Genomic DNA, 18,309 nt, shown 5'->3' with positions numbered 1-18,309 from the left:
TGAAATACATGTCGGAAAATGTACAATAATCATAAGTTTACGCTTGTTCACCAATTTCTCTAAATAAAATAATATGAACATAAAGAACTCAAGTGCTTGTGAAGGCCATCGAATGGTCATCCCTACATTTCTAGGTTTATAAATGAAAATCTATTTATTTTTACATTTATCTATATAGTTCGCTTTTATATAGTTGATCTGCATCCATATATCCTTTGCTTCCTGTTTTTAATTATCTCTATATATTTTTGACTATGCCCACTAAATTTATATCTTTTCTATATATTTTATTATCTGAATAGTTTGATATTATTAGACATCTCTCTATTTAAGCATTTCTATGCCCTCCGACCCGTCTGCAGGGTATCTGTCAGCCGCATAGTCCATTCAGTCGCATGTTACCTTAATATTTTATTTATTTTCAAGCGATTTCTGTATATTTATTTCTGCTTTTTGTCAGCTTACAATTTTTATTGCTGCATTGGCAGAAAAAATATCATGGCCAATAAAAAAAAAACAAATTGAAAGAAAAACATTGATTTATATAAAGGTAGACTTTTTCATGAAATTCTTTTTGGGGTTTTTGGCTGCAATTGCAATTGATTACGAATGCGATTAATTAATATATACTTTATTTATTCATGTTATTAATGCCATCCGCATGAAAATCAAACGTGCGACGCACATTTCAAATATGCCACAAAAAAGGCTGCTCATAAATAAAATTATAATCAAAATATTGCGCTAAGTGCCGCATTGATTAACTGTTGAGGTCAGCGGGAATTCGGTTTTACATATATATAAATAAATATATATATATATATATTTTCGTGATTAATTATAGTAATTCGATTGTCGCGCTGATTGGATCACTATAAAAATATATATATATATAGAAATGTTAACTGTTTAACATGGTTTATTAGCATTTAAGCATATGTTAAATAATATTAACTTTTATTAATACCAATTTTCCTTCTCTTTCTCTGTCTCGTTTTAGGTAAGTTTTAATGTTGTTGCTTGATGTTAATTAATTGTCGGTATGTTTGCAAAAAAAATATATATTTAAGTACACTGCATTGGTTTCATTATGTCAGTTTATTATTGAAAATGTGTCAGAAAGAAATGATAAAAAAAATTGTGGAATAGGCGACAGCCAGAACTTGGGTTTTTTACGATTTTAAAGTTATAAATAGCTTTGACAATTTTTCTGTTTAATTTGATTTGTAATGAAACTTCATTTCATATATAATCTTTCAATCTTTTTGCATTACAAAAGTATTCATTTAATAGCTAAATTAATTAATTATTTTTCACAAATTATTAATTAATTACATAAATTAATTTTTTATTTGCGTTAACTAATTTAGTAATGAAAATTAAGTAATCTCCTTAATGAAGTTTGACTGATTTTTTTTATAAATTAAACTTTTATTAATTTCTTAATTTTTTAAAATTTTCTTAATAAATTAATATGTGTTAATTTTATGGTTAAATTAATTTATAAAAATAAGCGAAGTTTTTTTAAAAGCGATTTAAGCACAAATCCTTGTGAAAATTCCTAATATCAAAATTATTTCACATTCACATCACATTCAATCCCGAACATTTATAATTTCACGCAAATTCGTAATTTAGAAAGTGAAATTAGCAAATATCAAAGGGAAATATTTGCTTCATCTTCAGCTGTGCCCTAAACTTACATAAATTGAGTTGGGTTAGATAAACTGAAGAAGTATATATTTTGGGGAATTTCTTTGTGCTTAAACTTTCTCAAATAAGCTCTACGAACTCTATAGTTTTATTCTCCTAAATTTTTAATTCAAGTTTTCGAGTGGATTCACTTGCTGAGCTTGTTGTAGTTAGCGGAAGCGATTGCTAAATTTGCCGACGCTCACGTTTTCGTTTGATAAAGTAGGCCTTAAGTATTGTCTGATAGCCGACATATGTTTAAAGTTTACGATATAATGCCATGCGATATATATATATATATATATATATCTATATACGATTAAATAACGAATACCGTATCGTTGGCCCCATTTTATTTGTTTTTATTACTCTTGATTGCATTTGATGCAGCCAACCATGGCGAATGCTTTCTATAAGCTCTGCCTGTAAGCAGATAAAAGATAAAAGATATGGTATTTATTTAGCCAGCTCACTTTTGCAGCGAAAACAACGTTTGACAGTTCGTTCACACCAAACGGCAGCAGAAACAAACAACAAATTTCACTTCTCTTCTCGTTCTTTTTTTTATATTTTTCTTTTTTTTTATCGTAAAATATTTAAATTGTGCTGCGGCTCAATGCGGTGTTATCAGTAGAAAATTTCACAAGACCAGCTACAACAACAACAGCGTACTGGCATGCAAAACAAACACCTATAAAAATAACAATCTAAATATATATATATAAATTTGTATGTATATATATGTGCGCATAAAATGCCAAATATGTGGGCTAAATAAAAGTCGGCCATAAAATGCTCTACGCAGTGCCCAACATGAAGTGCTTGCTGCATAGTTGGGTTAAATATTTTGATAGAGCAGAGTTTTTCGGATTTGGGTTTGTGTGGAATCATTGGAATGCATTTTAAGCAAAGAATGCAATTTATTAGCTTCTTATTGTTTGAAGCGTTATCAAATAAATGGGCATTTACATGGCAAATTGAAGAACATTTAAGAAAATATGCATCCATTGTTTCACTATTTATTTAAAAAGGTATTCTATATTATAATAGAATATGGCAATAGAAGTTTCATTGCTTAGAGCTCGTTCTTAGCTTCAATAATGCATTCGCTGCTGAATTTGAACCAGCGACTTCTCCTCTGGCCATATTCGCAATAGGTTTTATAACATATAATAATGTAATGAAGTTTCCATTGCTTAAATTATGTTCATAGCTTCAATAAGGCAATATCTGCTGAATTTGAACCAGCGACTTCTCTCTTGCCAGTCCGATGTACAATTAACAAAGCCGCGCATGCGTTAATATCTTGCTGTTCATTTTCAGACTGAAAGCCGATAACTTCAGTATAAACAAAACCTAATCTTTGATTTCATTCCCGATCCATAAGCAGGCTACTGCAATCTTTTTTTCAAACGTTTTACCAACTTTTCAGCCCACAAAATCTATTAAAATGCCATTCACTACGTTCCCCTGGTCTATCTGCGATATTTACAATAACCCACAGCATAAGTAAACGTCTGCTTTACACAAAATTAAACGATTCCCGCAAAGTTGAAGCACACCAAAAAAAAAAAAGTATGTTTAAATATTGATAAAAACAATGGCAACAACAACAGCTGGAAAAATGTTGCAGCAAAAAAAAAAAAAAAATGAAAATAAAACAAACAAAAGTCAAAATTGAATAAAAGTAAATATACAAACAGAGACATGTGTTAATTTGCAGCACAAGTTGAGGGTCAACCAACGGTGTGGGGGAAGGGGGGGGGGGAGAGTGAACATATAAAGAGTTAAAAACTTTTTGGCAAATTTGCTGACAAACAAATATTTAATGCAAGTTGAGGCACAGTTGTAGCTATCAGGTGTGTGGGCGTGTGTCTGCACTTTGCTCTGCTTCTTGTGCGATGATTAACACATCTTTTTTAAATGCCCTTCTGGAGGGTATTACGATTTTGTCATGAAGTGTGCCACACATAGAAGTGGAGACATTATAGAGCCTATATATATTCTAGATCTGCGTCAATAGACGAGTCGAGACATAGCTTATCTTGTCCGTCTGTCGATCTCTGTGTTTCTTCAGTTTTAAGGTCGTCTCGCTATATATGTCGGAACCTAAAGGATCGGAATACCATATTATAAAGCTGCTTTGGGAAGTATCGATACTGATCGAAAAGTAGACTCTTGCATAGAAAACTTCTTTGTTTATCAAGATACCTTGACCATAAAGCGGGCATTGGAACGCTCAGTGAAAGGGCGAAGTGGGTTCTTGTATATTTTCCAAAATATTTCCATTAAAATCACACATTTGCAAAGACAAATGTCTAGAAGAGTAGTTAATCTACGGCATGCCGCAGATATCCTTACTTTCCCATTTTTTTTTTTTGTTAATCGGCTTTTGGCTTCACGAATACCAGTTCTGAGCTGGAAACCTAATTTTGTTGCGGCTGCACAAGAAAAGTAAATATTTGCCCAGCGTTATGTGGCCGAGTCTTCCGGCGGGCAGTGAAATCATGCCGAGGCGCCTCTCCCCCCTTTCGACGTGTGCTCCTTGGGGGAGCAGCACGCGTTTCGCACTTTTGGGGCTATTAAAGTGGGTGTCGAAAGATGAAAGCGGGCGGCTGGCAAGAAGGGAGTCGGATAGATGTTGTTGCTGTTGCTAGCATACTCAGTCGTCCGTCTCGTCCATCGTCGCAGGTGGTGTTGTTTATTATGGGTCTATGTCGGAGCTGTGGCTAAATGTAATTTTTATAGCGCTGCAATTGCTTTTGTTATAAATTTTCCACACAGCACAACATGAAGTACACACACACACACACACAGATATATGTATATCTATATTTTTTGAGCTGTTTTCCACTTGCCGCAAAATGTATTTTCGGAGCAGAAATTTTCCCGGAAAATGTTTGTGTGCCGTCGTTATGGCTCTGCGCACTGACAAGTGTGTGTGTGTGAGTGTGTGTATTTGTGTGTGGTTTAGTGGTTGTTTAAGTTGCCAAGTGGGCAATGCAAATGATCAACTCCAAAATAAAGAAAGCAGCGCATTAAATAAAGATTTTCAAGATTTGCCCAAGGTGGCAGATTCATGTAAACTGATGTTTTAACGAGACAGCTGCGGATTAGAAAGCTCTTACGATAAGACTGCGTCTAATGCAGGAATTTGTAAGCAACTCAAAAGATTCATTTTACTTAGACCGAGCAACACTTGAGCGATACACACGATTAAATAAAAAAAAAAAAAAAAACATAAATAAATCCATTCATAATTGAGCATTAAATTTTTGGAATTTTTCAAGAATTTTTCGCTTTGATATCCATTAACGTAGCATTTAACTTAATCAAATATTGTTGCCACAAAAGCTATATATCTGTAAATATATATATATAGAAATTGGCAGAGAGCCTAGAGTGAAAGACCATAAGGGGCTAAAAATGTATTCCGGCCTGTAGCCGTATCTAGATCGTAGGAAAATTGAAAATTTAAACGATATAAATAATTTACGTGAGATATCTAGACGTGAGTTTATAAGAGATTAATACGGTAGGATTTTTGGGATTCAATATGGTTATATGGGGTTGAATGTAGAGGATTTTTAATGCAGCTGTATTGTAAAAGGTTTATCTGAGATTCACATAAATATCTAAATAACTTATTTGTATACATATAATGTATATCGATTATAATATATATAAATAATGTAGCTGATGATATAAAGTGTTTAATGATCAAGATAAAGAAAAATATTAATGCAGTTCTTACAATCAATAAAAGGCACTGAATATAATATAATATAAGCTTATGTATATTGAGTTTTATATATATACCGATATGTTTTACTGCAGCTATTCAATCTAGAGACAGCACAATTGACCTATAGATAAATGTATATATATGTTATAGTATATATAATATTAAACTATTGTATTGTAGTATATATAGTATTTGTATATATATAGACTATTTAGTCACATATCATTATTGTAGTCACATATTTCCATTCTGTCACATTTATTTTCAAAGTGGACGCGCCGACACGTGCCTAAAAGATTTATATAAGATGCTTCAACATGATCCGTTATGCTCAATTTCTGTCAGACCACAAAATTATGTATAAAACAAAAATCTCATGAGGTAGTTCAATTACGTAGATGTTGCGGGTGTTCTTCTTTTTTTTGTGTATTTTTTTTTGTCAAATATAGAGCGCATTTTTCAGGCGTTGACGTAAAAATGCTAAAAAATAAATATATATACAAAAAAAAAAAGAAGGAAATTCATGGACAAACAAATTGAAACACCTTGAGTTCAACAGAAACTACAACAATAACGGCAGCAAATTATCGTATGAAGAGAAAACAACTCACAGCAAATTTTCAATTGTTGCCCCTCGCCGCCCACCGGGTTGAGGAGAAGGTCAGCTACCATCTCAGCTGCCCCTGCCCCCGCTTTCCAACACATTTTGCCACAACGCATGACAGTCACAGATTGTGTGAAAATCTGGGAGATTTGTTGCGTTGACGTTTCACTATAATTTTCCTAGTTTGTGTTGTGCCACTGCCCCCTGCCCCCTGCTCCCTGCTCCCCTGCCCCTTGACAGTCTGCCCCCCTCCCCGCTGTCTGCTGCTCCAGCTACTCAGCCACAACAACAAAATGCATAATTTAGTCGAATTTTAGTTAATTAAATTTAATTAAATGATTTGTGGGCGAATGTGTAGCTCAATTAGCTATTGTATCTGGCAGATACTATTTTATTTTTTGTTGTCTGAGGCACAGCAAATCAATTTTTTACATATACACACACACACACACATAGATGGGCAGGCATTTTTATGCGGTTTTAAAAGCATTTTCCATAAATAAAAATTATGAAAAGCAAAACCAGCAGACGAATTAGTAAAGATTTTCACATGAAAAGCGGCGCGTAAATTAAGCGAAGAGAAAAGGAAAAAAAAAAAGAAGAAAACAGCAAGAGGAAGCAGCACATGTAGAGAAAGAAGCAGAGGCACATATATATATATGCGTGTACGAAATGAAAATTGTTTTATGTTGCGCCGTGCGCCACGACAGAATTTTCCACATAAATTACAAGAGCAGACGCTGAGGCAAAGGCAGCGGGAGAGAGAGAGAGAGGGAGTGAGAAGGATAGGTAAGAGAGGGGGAGGGGGGGCATTAGAGAAAGGGATAAAGTCTGTTGTCAGAAGTGATCAACGCCTGCCTCAGGCCTGCCTGTCTATATAGAGGGACTCACATGCTGGACGCTGCCTCAGCCTCTGCTGTCTCTTCTTCCCCTTCTTCTGTGCACGTCAAGTGAACTGACATCAAAATGACGAAAACGCAAATCAACAGCAAACAGCAAACAACAAATAGAACAGAAAAAAAAAAACACAGCAAAAGGAAAGAAAATTTTTGTTGAAAAGATGGATGGATTTATGGCTGGGCATGGGTCGGTTGCTGGGTGGGTGGGTGGATTTGGGCTTGTCTGCGGCCTGGCGAGACCATCTCTGCACACACAAGTTTTTTTTTTTTTGCATACCCATTGAAAATGTGTAAAAAGGGCATGATGGTTGTGTGCAGGCAGAATAAAGCATTTCCGGATGCCATAGCGTATATTCTTGATCAGAATCAATAGTCGATCGTGGTATGTCCTATCTGTCCTTCCGCCTGTCTGTCTCTTCGTCTGTTTGTCTCTACTGCTGTCCGGCTGTCTAATAACCTATAAAAGCTAGAAATGTGAACGTGTCTTCCTAGTGCCCGCCTAGTGCGAGCTTTTTTCCAATGATCGATAACTTAACTTAAGCAATCGATAAATATCGATGTATTTTGAGCAAATCTCTTTGGTGAAGTATCTTTCATTTTAAAGCTATCGAGAGATGATTTTGATTTTTAACTTTGTGGTTTATCAATTGATTTGTATTGAAGTAAAGGTAAAGGTGTTGATAGAAGAGGGCTAAGGGTATTGCCTAGTCGTGCACTCGCGAGTTGTTTTTCTTTTTTAAATTTTTCTTCTGTTTTTTTTTTTTTTTTTTGCTTTCTTTTGTGGTCACCCCCTGCGGTCAAGGGGTTAAGTTATGCCGTGTCTGTAATTGAGTGACCTTTTTGGCAAAAAGGGTCGCTGTCTTCGACTTTGTTTATATTAATAGAACTGAGGCGGGGTTGTACTTTCTTGCGGCTCGTTTAATGTGCTTTGCATTACCAGTTTCTCTTATCTTTGTTTATAAATAACGTGTCTATTGTTGTTATTCCTATTACTTTGTGTGTTTAGCTCTTGTTTTAAGTTTTTCTTTTACAATTCATTTTGAAGTCTCTTTTTCTTTGTTTGAGTAAAAACTTGTAGCTATTTTGTTAATGTAACTTAAAAAACTAACCTTAAATTAATTTTCTTAAAAATAGTGTATTTATTTTAAATTTTTTCTTGATAAATTTGAATATTTATTATTGGTGGGCTAAGCGCAAAGTTTAGGGATCAAAACTACGTGTGGAAAATAAAATATTGAAAAATGAGATTTTAGTTTTCACGTGAGATCCATTTCCTGCTATCTCTCTCTTTATATATTTATATATCTTTATTAACATCTCCATTGGTATCTCTCTCTCTCTCTCTCTCTCTCTCTCTCTCTCTCTCTCTTTTCATCACAATCTTCCTCACTATCTCTATCTTCCACTCTTCCTCTCCGCTCTCGCTCTCCGCTGTCCATCTCTATTCTCCACTCTCTCTCCCTCTATCTTTCTCTCTCTCACTCTCTTTATTGCTCTCTCTCCATCTACATCACTCTTTCTCCATCTTTCATCGCTCTATCTGTTGATGTTCCTTGCATCAAGCCAACTTTTGCCCATTCTTCATTTATCGCAACTCGTAAACCTCTTCATCAATGGTGGGTCTTAAGCCGCCACATAAATCCCAATTGTGGCAAGCGCAGAGACAATCTTAAGCTCTGCACGCCTTTTGCTCGTAAGAAAAATGTGTTGGCAATCTGTGAACTCTAATTGAAAATCATTTGAAAAGCCAAACACAAACAGCACAATTGTCGCATGTCGTACACACACACACACGCACACCCTTCGCAAAAATCAAGTGTGATGGCAGACAGCTAAAGTGAGGGTATGAGCGGGTACGCGGGACGCGGATAAGAAACTGCGACACGAGCTACAAAACAAAAAAAAAAAAAATGGCAACAAAATGAAAGAAGAAAATCAAACGTTGAACTAATGACAATTTTCAATGCTTCACGCGTTGCGGGGTAATGTTACCTCCCCACCCCCTACCCGCTCCAATACCACAACGCCCCCATGCTGTGACTAATGAGCATTGCCGACTTAGATAAGAAATGAACTGGCCGGAACAGCACATTGCGAATGTGCGGCTGAGGAGCGGTACAGGGCGCGGGGTTAGTTGTTACCAAGTAGCAGCAAAAAGATTTGTGCCAAAAACTAAAAAAGATACAGATACAAATACAAAAGATACAGCTACATTTAGGTGTGGTGCACGTGTGTGTGTAGTGTACAAATAGATAGATTAATGTGTGTGTGTGCACATATTGTACTTATGTCATTGATGAGATCCGCGGGCCAATACGCTCTGACGTGTTCTGGCCACACACGCACACACACACACACACACACACACAAGTTGATACAGCATTTGCGCAAAGCTGAGCAATGCCAATAGAATGCGAAACGAACTCTTGCCTGATATTGTTTAAAAGGTTTGAAGATCTAAAATCTTGGCCCCATACATGATTGATGGATGCCACAGCAAGTAGTTGCCTGGTTTGTACAAATTTTGTATCTTACAGATGCGAATGCGGCTGCGTTTACACAACTTACACATTGCTTCATTATTTTGTGAAAATTATTATTTACTTTTTTTTTCTTTTTCACTCGGGATGTGTTGTGTGTTTGTCTGGCTGGCCTGCTGCCACTTGACTTGGACTTTTTGATGTTTTTTATTTGGCCCAATACGCAGAGACTTGGCCAAATACAGTTGCCCAATGCACGCAGGCTGCAGGCAGCAGGCAGACAAACTTGTGAGTCCAACAGGCGCTCTTGTCGCTCACTCAACTGCAGCATTTAATTTCATTGTTGTTGTCGTTGTTGTTGCTGCGGCGGCTGCTGTGTTTTAATTAAATTTCGCAATGCAAACGTTGAAGAAAACATTTTGTAAATTGCATTTCATGTGCAATACTCGTTCGACATTTGCCGGCCTCGTCTCGCACGCGCACATATGTATGTATGCTGCTCGTTCGAGGGGCAGGCACAGGGGCACAGTTTGATGCATGCTGTGTCTGCTGGCAAAATACAGTGCAACTAATTGCGAGTAACAAATGCCGCCTGCCTCGCGTGTTGCTGTCGCCTGACGCAGTTCTAGCCAAAAAAAACAAAATAAATAAATAAAAAATAAATATTTGCATTTGAACATTTTTGGGCGGCGTTGCCTATCAAAATGAAGGGCAGCAACATGTGCCTAGCATGCGGCGGCTAGCTGCAACAGCAGCGCGACAGCATTTGCGTCGTCAGTCAGTCAATCAGTCAGTCAATCAGTCAGTCAGTCAATCAGTCCTTCACCCAATATGTCAGTTATTGAGATAGTCGCCAGCAGATGTGCGGCATCAGGGGTTTCGCTGCCTTGTGGCAAGTCTAATGGGCTGCAACATTTAATGCAACGATTTTTTGTTGAAAGTAGACGAAGAATCGTATAAAGGTTTGTCTAACGGATCCGCCAATGTTTGAATATAATGACGTTTAATTTTTCTTATTGAGCTATCTATATAATTTGTTTTAATACCAGAATCCCGAATGTGTATCTGAAAATTACCTTGAATGAACATAATCAAATAAAAAATAAATAAATAAATATAATCTGTAAACTCTTGTTCAGCTCAGGTTTATAATGATTGCCTTTTGTTTCTCATCGAATGCGTTTCTCGCACTTCGCCCATAAATAATTTGCACCTCGCAATTTTCATGTGCCGTCTATAAATCAATATATAGATCTATATAGATCTCTGCATATTCTCCAAGTCAGTTTGATGAATGTCAATACATCAAGCGCACTGACAGCATGATAGACCGACTCTTTGCCCATATATCTTTGGCTATTTATGTTGGCTCGATTCTTTATCTGTGAGGTTTCGCAATTCAACTTGCTGCAGTTCAACTTGCAACTCAACTCGACGCAAGTTTTCTTTGCTTTTCTTTTAAATTTCTTGGCAAAGATGCATTTAAGCATATTGTAAATGTATCTGTATCTTTAGCTGTCGCTTGTATTTGTATCTTTTTAGCTGTATCCGTTGGATATGTCGCCGTGCACTTTATAGCGTGTTTTTTTGTTGACCATTTGATCAACTGTGAGTGCAAAATCTTTTTTAGCTCGATGCAAAACTTATTTGCACTGCTCTGTTCCCCGTCACATAGAGTGCGTCCGACAATTCGTGTGTCCATATGTCCGTCTGTCTGTCGTTGCAGACCCTAGGCGAATAGCTCGCGGGTAATTCATCTTCATTTCGTTGCGGTTCGAGTTGAAATGCGCCGTGGTATGCAGCCGCGACACCGTCGCGGCGACCGTCCGCGCGGCTATTTTCAAATCGTTCGCGCCGTTGTGCCAGAAATGTTTCAAATGCTTTTCAGAATAGAAAAGGAAAACCAAATTACGAATAGAACAACTTTTCGAATAGCAGCCGCAAACAAAAATTGAGAATAAATAAAACAAAATCAAATTTGAAATCATATTTTTTTTTCCTTGCCATGCACTTAAGCCCAAACCCGGTCAGGCGTACATCCATCAATCATTTCGCTTACAGTTTCCACTTAGTTAAATTCTTTTTTTTTTCTTTCTGTAATTTAATCAACAGTTTCCAGTGTCAACGTCGTCTTCTCCTTGCGGGTGGGCGTTGTGCGCACAGCAAAATATATGATCTTTATTATTATTAAAGGCAAATTTGACAGAAAACAAATGTTTTCTAGACTCGCCTTGGTCTTTTCAACATACAAATTGTGCGTCAAGAGCGTTTGAGATTTTTTGTTCTTGCTTGCTTACTTCTCCTTTTTTTTTTTTTGATTGAAACCCCTCGCGCTGCTGCTTGACGCTTGCTAGATTATATTACAAGGTAAATACATATTTTGTGGGCTCATTGGGAAATTTCTGTGTGTGTGGAAATATTCGAAAATTGCCAATAATGATAGTTCGTTATGCTGTGCGGCACATGATAAACTCTTTGTACTTGAGGCTTCTTGTGAGATATCTAAATGAAACTAAACAAAAATTGTTGTTTAATGAGAGTCAAAGAGCTATGTATACTACATCTAAAGAGTTTAGCATGTATAATCCTTAAGGAATAATGCATGTATCCTCAAGGAATAATATGTGTACATATCAATCTCCAAAATACTACGAGAACTATTAGAAAATTAGCTGTATCTTTTTCTATACAATTTCCTATTGATTTCTTACGGAATCTGAATTAGAAAATTGGCTCTAAGCTATTTCTAGAAATATTGTGATCAATTCCTAACTAAAAATATTAGCTATAAATTATTTCTACACATTTTTCAATTGGTTTCATTTAGGATCTTCATGAGAAAATTAGCTAAAACCAATTGCTAAAAATATTAAGATTGATTTGCAAAAAAATCTATTTTAGAAAATTGATTCATTACAAAAAATTAATTTTTTATTCAGATTGATTAATAATAAAATCGAAATAAAAATTTGAGTAACCTGGAGTTGTAACAACATAATATTTATTATAAATAATTCGAGTGATGGCTTTAAAAACTCAATTATAAAATTAGCTAAAACACTATTTCATGAAAATATCCCGATTGTTTCTCTTTACACAATCCTTGTCGAAGTTTAAGAAATTCAATTGACAAGCTGCAGAACACGCTGCCTAAATACTCAACTGCTTCGTTATGTGAGCCATAGCTGTCAGTATGTCAATTAATTTGAGCAATTTACAAGCTCGCTCGTGACCTTAGGATAGCCCCGCGTGATATTAAGGTGAAGCTCGTGCTCAACCCTTTGGCTCATTAAAGCTACAGCTTTGGGTGGTTAAGAATGCGTCAGAGCAGCAGCCAGCGATCCATTAACCTAATTGCAAGCCCAGGGAAAGAAACCAAAACTTCAACTGGGAGCTACTTAAAAGCAGCGCAAAAAAATAAAATAAAATAATATGTTAAAAAGAAAGGTTAAGTGAGCTCGACTCGAGCTGGCGGGAATGTTGTGAAAAATGCAGTAAATTAACTAAAATAAAAAGCCAAAAAATTACACGTGAAAGTGGCATCAAAAGTCGCAGCAACAGCAGCAACAGCAACAGCGGAAAACAAAAATCAGCAAACGCTGGAGGAGCTGAAAAATGGTGTTGGAAAGTTAATCAAGACAAACGCTAATTAGTTAATGAATTGCTGTTCAGGGAAAAAAAAAAAATAAATAAATGTTATGCAAGAACTGCATTACATGCATAAAAAAAGATACAAATAGAAAAAATTAGACGGGCAAGGAATCTTAAAGATACCCTAGGATCTAACATAAAAGGACGGTTCGATAAAAAATTAATACAATTAGTTAGGAAATATGAGATGATGCGTTTCTTAAAGATATTTTAGAATCTGATACGAACCTTAGGTTGCCCCAAATTTTAGGCGTACGCAAGTGATCAATATTATATTGATATAATATTAATACCCTACGAGCTGATATTAACGGAGGGTAATAAACAACATATGTTAATTAGAGAAAATGAAATCGGCTCTTAGGATACCCTAGGATCTGCTGTGAACCCCATGCAGGCATAAACCTTCCGTTTGTGTATGTAGTGTGTACATAGGAACTGATTTGTATCTTATCCATACTAAGTACTACGCGTCTATTTTTAAATAATAGTTACTAAAGAAAATAAGATAAAGCAAGTATTTGATATACCCTAGCTGCCATGAAAGTTAAAAGGAAATAAGTGAGCAAGTCTTTTGCTTTCAGAAAGATTGAAAGTAAGTGAAGATTGACTACAAAAATGATCCTGTGTATAGTATAGTCATACATTTCCTGACATGACTTTTCGAAAAAGATAAGATAAAATGAAAGGAAATTAGCTAGAGGTAGATATAACTCATTTTCAGAATGTTGGTCTCTCTATTTATTTTCCTCTGATTTTCTATATTTCTATGCCATAGTCTAGGGTATTTTAAAGAAGGCCTAGACCCTTAATGCTGGCATAACTTTGCTGGTTAAGTGCGCTATCATTTATGAGCTTTTGGAATTGTCATTTATTTTGATTATTTCATTTTCTAGTTACAATACAGGGTATACAAAATGGCAGCAGCTTCACGTGAGCAAATATACATTCATGTACAGCTACATTTTCAGCATTTCCTGGCATATGCCCCAGTTAATTAGCGCGAATATCGGCGCATGTCTGGCATTTTGGTGTCAAGTCTATGAGGCCAAAAACAAGCTTCGCCGGCTCCACCAATCAGCCGCCACCTGTCCATGTGTACTTAACACACCTCACTTCCTGCCTCACCTCACCTGACGCTCTCTCCCACACGTTAGTTTCTCTTGCATGTGCAACAACAGCGTACTAGCATTTTTCTCACCTGCGAAATTTGAAAATGTTTGCCTCTTGCGCCCGTCCGTCCTGGCGGTGCAACTCGCAAGCGTTGATTGACATTTGAACGTGACATGTACATGTTTTACCTAAATTCCGCAATTATTTATAGAGTCCCCTCAAACAAATTATGCGAGCCCGCAACAACAATCGAAAGCCCTACTTTTTGTTGCTGTTATTTTACTTATTATTATTATTATTATTATTATTATTTAGGTTTTATTTTTGCACGCATTTCGCTGACAGCGTCAATTAACGTGAAAAACTTATGCGCAAACTTTGTTTTATTTTGACTTGAATTTTTCACAAATAAATAGCCAACAGCATTTAAGTCGAAAATAATTTGAAAAGCTGAAAAATCAATTCGTTTTAGCTGGCTCAACTTGCATTTTGGGCCATTGAAAATGTGTTGTGCACAGCATTTGACAGGCAGTCAGCGAGCGGGCAGCTGGTTTGACATGAGGTCTGGCAACTAATGGCCAAAGACATTTAATGCATTGATTTCTTAGTTGAGAGAAAACTGAATTGAGGAATGCGTATAAAGTATAAAAGTATTTGGATTTTATGAGCTGTGAGGTCAAACGAAAATATTTTGAAATCTCCAATGCTACGATTTACAAGTCACGTTTAAGTACATGTTCAAACAAAGACAAACGAAAATTGTTCAGTTACTCAGAAAATTTAAGCTAACGCGTAAGTGTATTTGTGCAAAATTTCAAACAAAAAAAAAAAACAAACAAGAAAGTATAAAGTAAATAAAAACAAGCCACGATGTTCGCTGTAACGCGGTAAATAATTAAATAAAGAAAATCTTCTCCTGTTCACCTCGTCTAATCGCAAAACTATTGCAGCTTTCTTAATTATGTGGACCAGTGTAAAGCAATTGGCTCGAATATATATAAAATTCTAAATCGGAACAGTTTTTATCGCATGGTTTTTAAATCTTCAATCATCTTTCTGCTGGGCACCTATGTGACGAAGGAGTTTGAGGCACATGCGTTAATTTAGTTTCAATTTTGTAATTTTGTATATACGAAATTTATTATGTTTTGAGTCAAAATAAACTAAATCGGAGCACCGAGATATATCTAAATGTATATTATATGCATACATGTTGTCTTTTTATTTGTTAGCTTTACTATATAAACCTAATAAACCTGCATTCACACTTATATCAAATACTTATATATCTATATATATATATTACTATTTACAGTCCACACAAAATCAGAGTCAGCAGCAAGCACTACTGAACAAGTCAAACGACGACCTAAGGAGAAAGCGTCCTGAGACTACACGGCCAAATCACATTCTACTCTTCACCATCATAAATCCTTTCTATCCCATCACAGTTGTAAGTACACACAAAAATTATTATATACACATATTATATATATATATATATACTATGTACATCATTTTTAATTTCATATACTATATTTCTAAACATCTTGTGTTGCTATTGTCGCCATTGTTGTTGCTCATTCCTAGTCTGAGCCTTAAAGCACACAATCTTTTATGTATACCCTGTAATCATAAAGTGTTTGCCAAAAAGGGGCTTGTTATAGATACAGAATGAGCCGACGGTAGCTCGAATTATGTATATTAAACTTTCTGTGTGAACTCAGAATCAGTCTTGAATATTTGGTATATTAGGAATATGTTTTTAGGAAAGAATCTGAGGTTGGAAAATATCGCAAAAGTTAGTTTAAAGTGTGTGCACACTTGTGTATGTAAAGATTTTCTTTTACAGGGTATTTGCCTGTCGATTATAGTTCCATTACACTTTTTAAGCCATTTGGTAGCAAAGTTTTTGGCAAGGCGATGAAAAACTGAAATCCATGGCAATTTGTTGTGAGTGGCTGCAAAAACTTGTCACACACTTGAGCAGAGCTCAACAAGGAGATATATACACACATATATCTATAAATATATATGTATAGTTAGATGTGTGTGTGTGTGTGTGTGTGTGTATGGTCTTTGGTGTGACAACAGTTATTTGCCACACTGTTGCCTCTTTGGCGTGCTTAAGAAGTGGCAGCTTGAGGGCGCTTCAAGTTGTTGTTATTTTTTATTATAGAGGATTTTTCATTGGCTTTGCGGCACGTGTGTGTGTCTGTGTCTTTTGTGAACACTTGGGGACTGCTCGCTCTGTGGCTTGCTGGACATACATCTATATATATATATATATATATTGGGTTTCAACTAGAATTTGTGTGACATTAAAGCGACAACAAATAAGCAATAGCCCAAACACATACAGATTTCGCTTAAGCATTTGTGTAGCTGAGTTTTTAGCTCGAGTGCATTGTTAGACGTGCAACAACCTGCAGCTGTAGCAGCAGCAGCAGCAACAACAACAACAAAGTCAACAACAATTACAAAAAAACACTGCAACAAAAAAGCATAAAAAATGCATAAAGTAGTCAAGTGTTTGCCATGCTGCAAACAAAAAAAAACTTTAGGCCCAGCTCAGTTACAGATTGAAGAAAACGACTGCAGTTACATATATGTGCATTTAAGAATCTTAAGTAAATCATAATTCAGGTGAATTTTTAAATGCCCTGTAAAATTAAAGCATTAAACCATGAGCTGTAGACAATTTTAAAGGGTTTTCAAGGTTTTTGGCTTTATCGAAATTTAAGAAAGCTCTGTATTTTTAAATACGTTTTTCACTTTCATATGAAGAACCCATTTGGAAAATGTACATTACAACTTAACGTAAGATGCATCCTCACAAATATGCCCAACACTGTTGCTGCACAGGGTATACATGATACGCATATTCACACTTTTGTTGGCCCGCACTGACACAGTTTGTCTTTTTAGCAAAGGCAAAACATTTGGCGGCACAACACAAACAAAAGCAACAGCAGTAGCAAAAAAAAAAACCTATAACAACAACAAAAATGCGGAAACGTGTTTTTTTTTCGCTCAGTGTATGTGGCATGTGTGCTGGCAATTGTATTTTCCAACACTTGAGCTGAGCGTAGTGTGGCACATAAAATCCTGTGAAGTGGAAAACATGCAGCATAAAAGCGCTGAAAAACTGTAAAACTGCAAATTATTTGTGCCAGTCGTCAGACATACATATATGCAGACATACATGCATACACATATGCATACATTCATGCATCCATGTTCATATGTATATAGCATACATGTCTGCATGCATACATGCAGCATGCATACATGTAGACATTCTACATGCATGCGTGTCTTCATGCATACATGCAGAATTGCATACATACATGCATACATATATACATGCATACATACCTACATGCATACATACATACATGCATACATACATACATGCATACATACATGCATACATAAATACATTCATAGCGGTTTATATACATACAATTGGTCTCTATAGCTAGGGCTATAGCTAGGGATATATAGCACAGGCTTCAGTCAGGCCAGACATGTTAATTCGCATGCAAAAAAAAAAAAAAAAATGGAAAAGCAAAAGCTGTCACAGCTTTTCCAAATAACCCCTCAAGTGCTGCCCCGCCCCGCCTCCCGTCCTTTGACTGACTGACTGACTTTTTGCTGGGCATTATTTTCGTCCTTACAGATTTACTGTTGTTGTTGTTGTTGATGCTGTACTCAGTGTTGCGTTAAGTCCGACTTGCCGGATTTATATACGGCTGGCCTGTTTGTAGATTTTTTCCACACACACACACACACACACACACACACACACCCCTCTGCTCAGTCCCTTTTCTCTGTCTGGCATAAATCTTTTGTTGATTCAAGTCATCGCCGTGGGATTCTGGATGCTGGCAGGGAAGAGTTGTCTTTCCTGGGCCATATCCTTTATATGCACTCACGCTGCTGCGAGTGTTTGTCATGGAATTAAGCAATTCCTTCTTGCCTTTATGGCACAAATTAAAAGGCTTCTGCAACTGAAGTAATCCATGCTCCCACTCCCCATCACACACACACACTTACCCGAATTCTTATATGTCTCTGTCTGCATGCACTTCGCAGGCGCTGTGTCGTAATGTTGTCCCAGTG

General features: G+C 36.2%; 1 protein-coding gene and 1 long non-coding RNA gene across 23 annotated transcripts in view; both read left to right on the top strand.

Moving 5' to 3' along the window:
- The window catches only part of sm (heterogeneous nuclear ribonucleoprotein L), a 198,271-nt gene that overhangs the window by 75,433 nt on the left and 104,529 nt on the right, over positions 1-18,309 (top strand). For 20 of the 22 annotated variants that reach the window (XM_070210330.1, XM_070210333.1, XM_070210328.1 and 17 more), the window contains exon 3: positions 15,500-15,637. The exons of the other annotated variants lie outside the window; for them this stretch is intronic. In XM_070210330.1, the coding sequence (XP_070066431.1) occupies positions 15,500-15,637 (138 nt within the window). The remainder of the gene's footprint in view (positions 1-15,499; positions 15,638-18,309) is intronic. 22 annotated transcript variants of the gene reach the window in all.
- Positions 14,480-15,380, top strand: LOC138911412 (uncharacterized). Its single transcript, XR_011417018.1, has 2 exons — positions 14,480-15,071; positions 15,135-15,380. It is a non-coding gene; the product is annotated as an uncharacterized lncRNA (long non-coding RNA).

The sequence above is a fragment of the Drosophila virilis genome, chromosome 5 (genome assembly GCF_030788295.1).
Source record: "Drosophila virilis strain 15010-1051.87 chromosome 5, Dvir_AGI_RSII-ME, whole genome shotgun sequence".
Taxonomy (NCBI): Eukaryota; Metazoa; Arthropoda; class Insecta; order Diptera; family Drosophilidae; genus Drosophila; species Drosophila virilis.
This window is presented reverse-complemented; position numbering and strand designations above follow the sequence as displayed.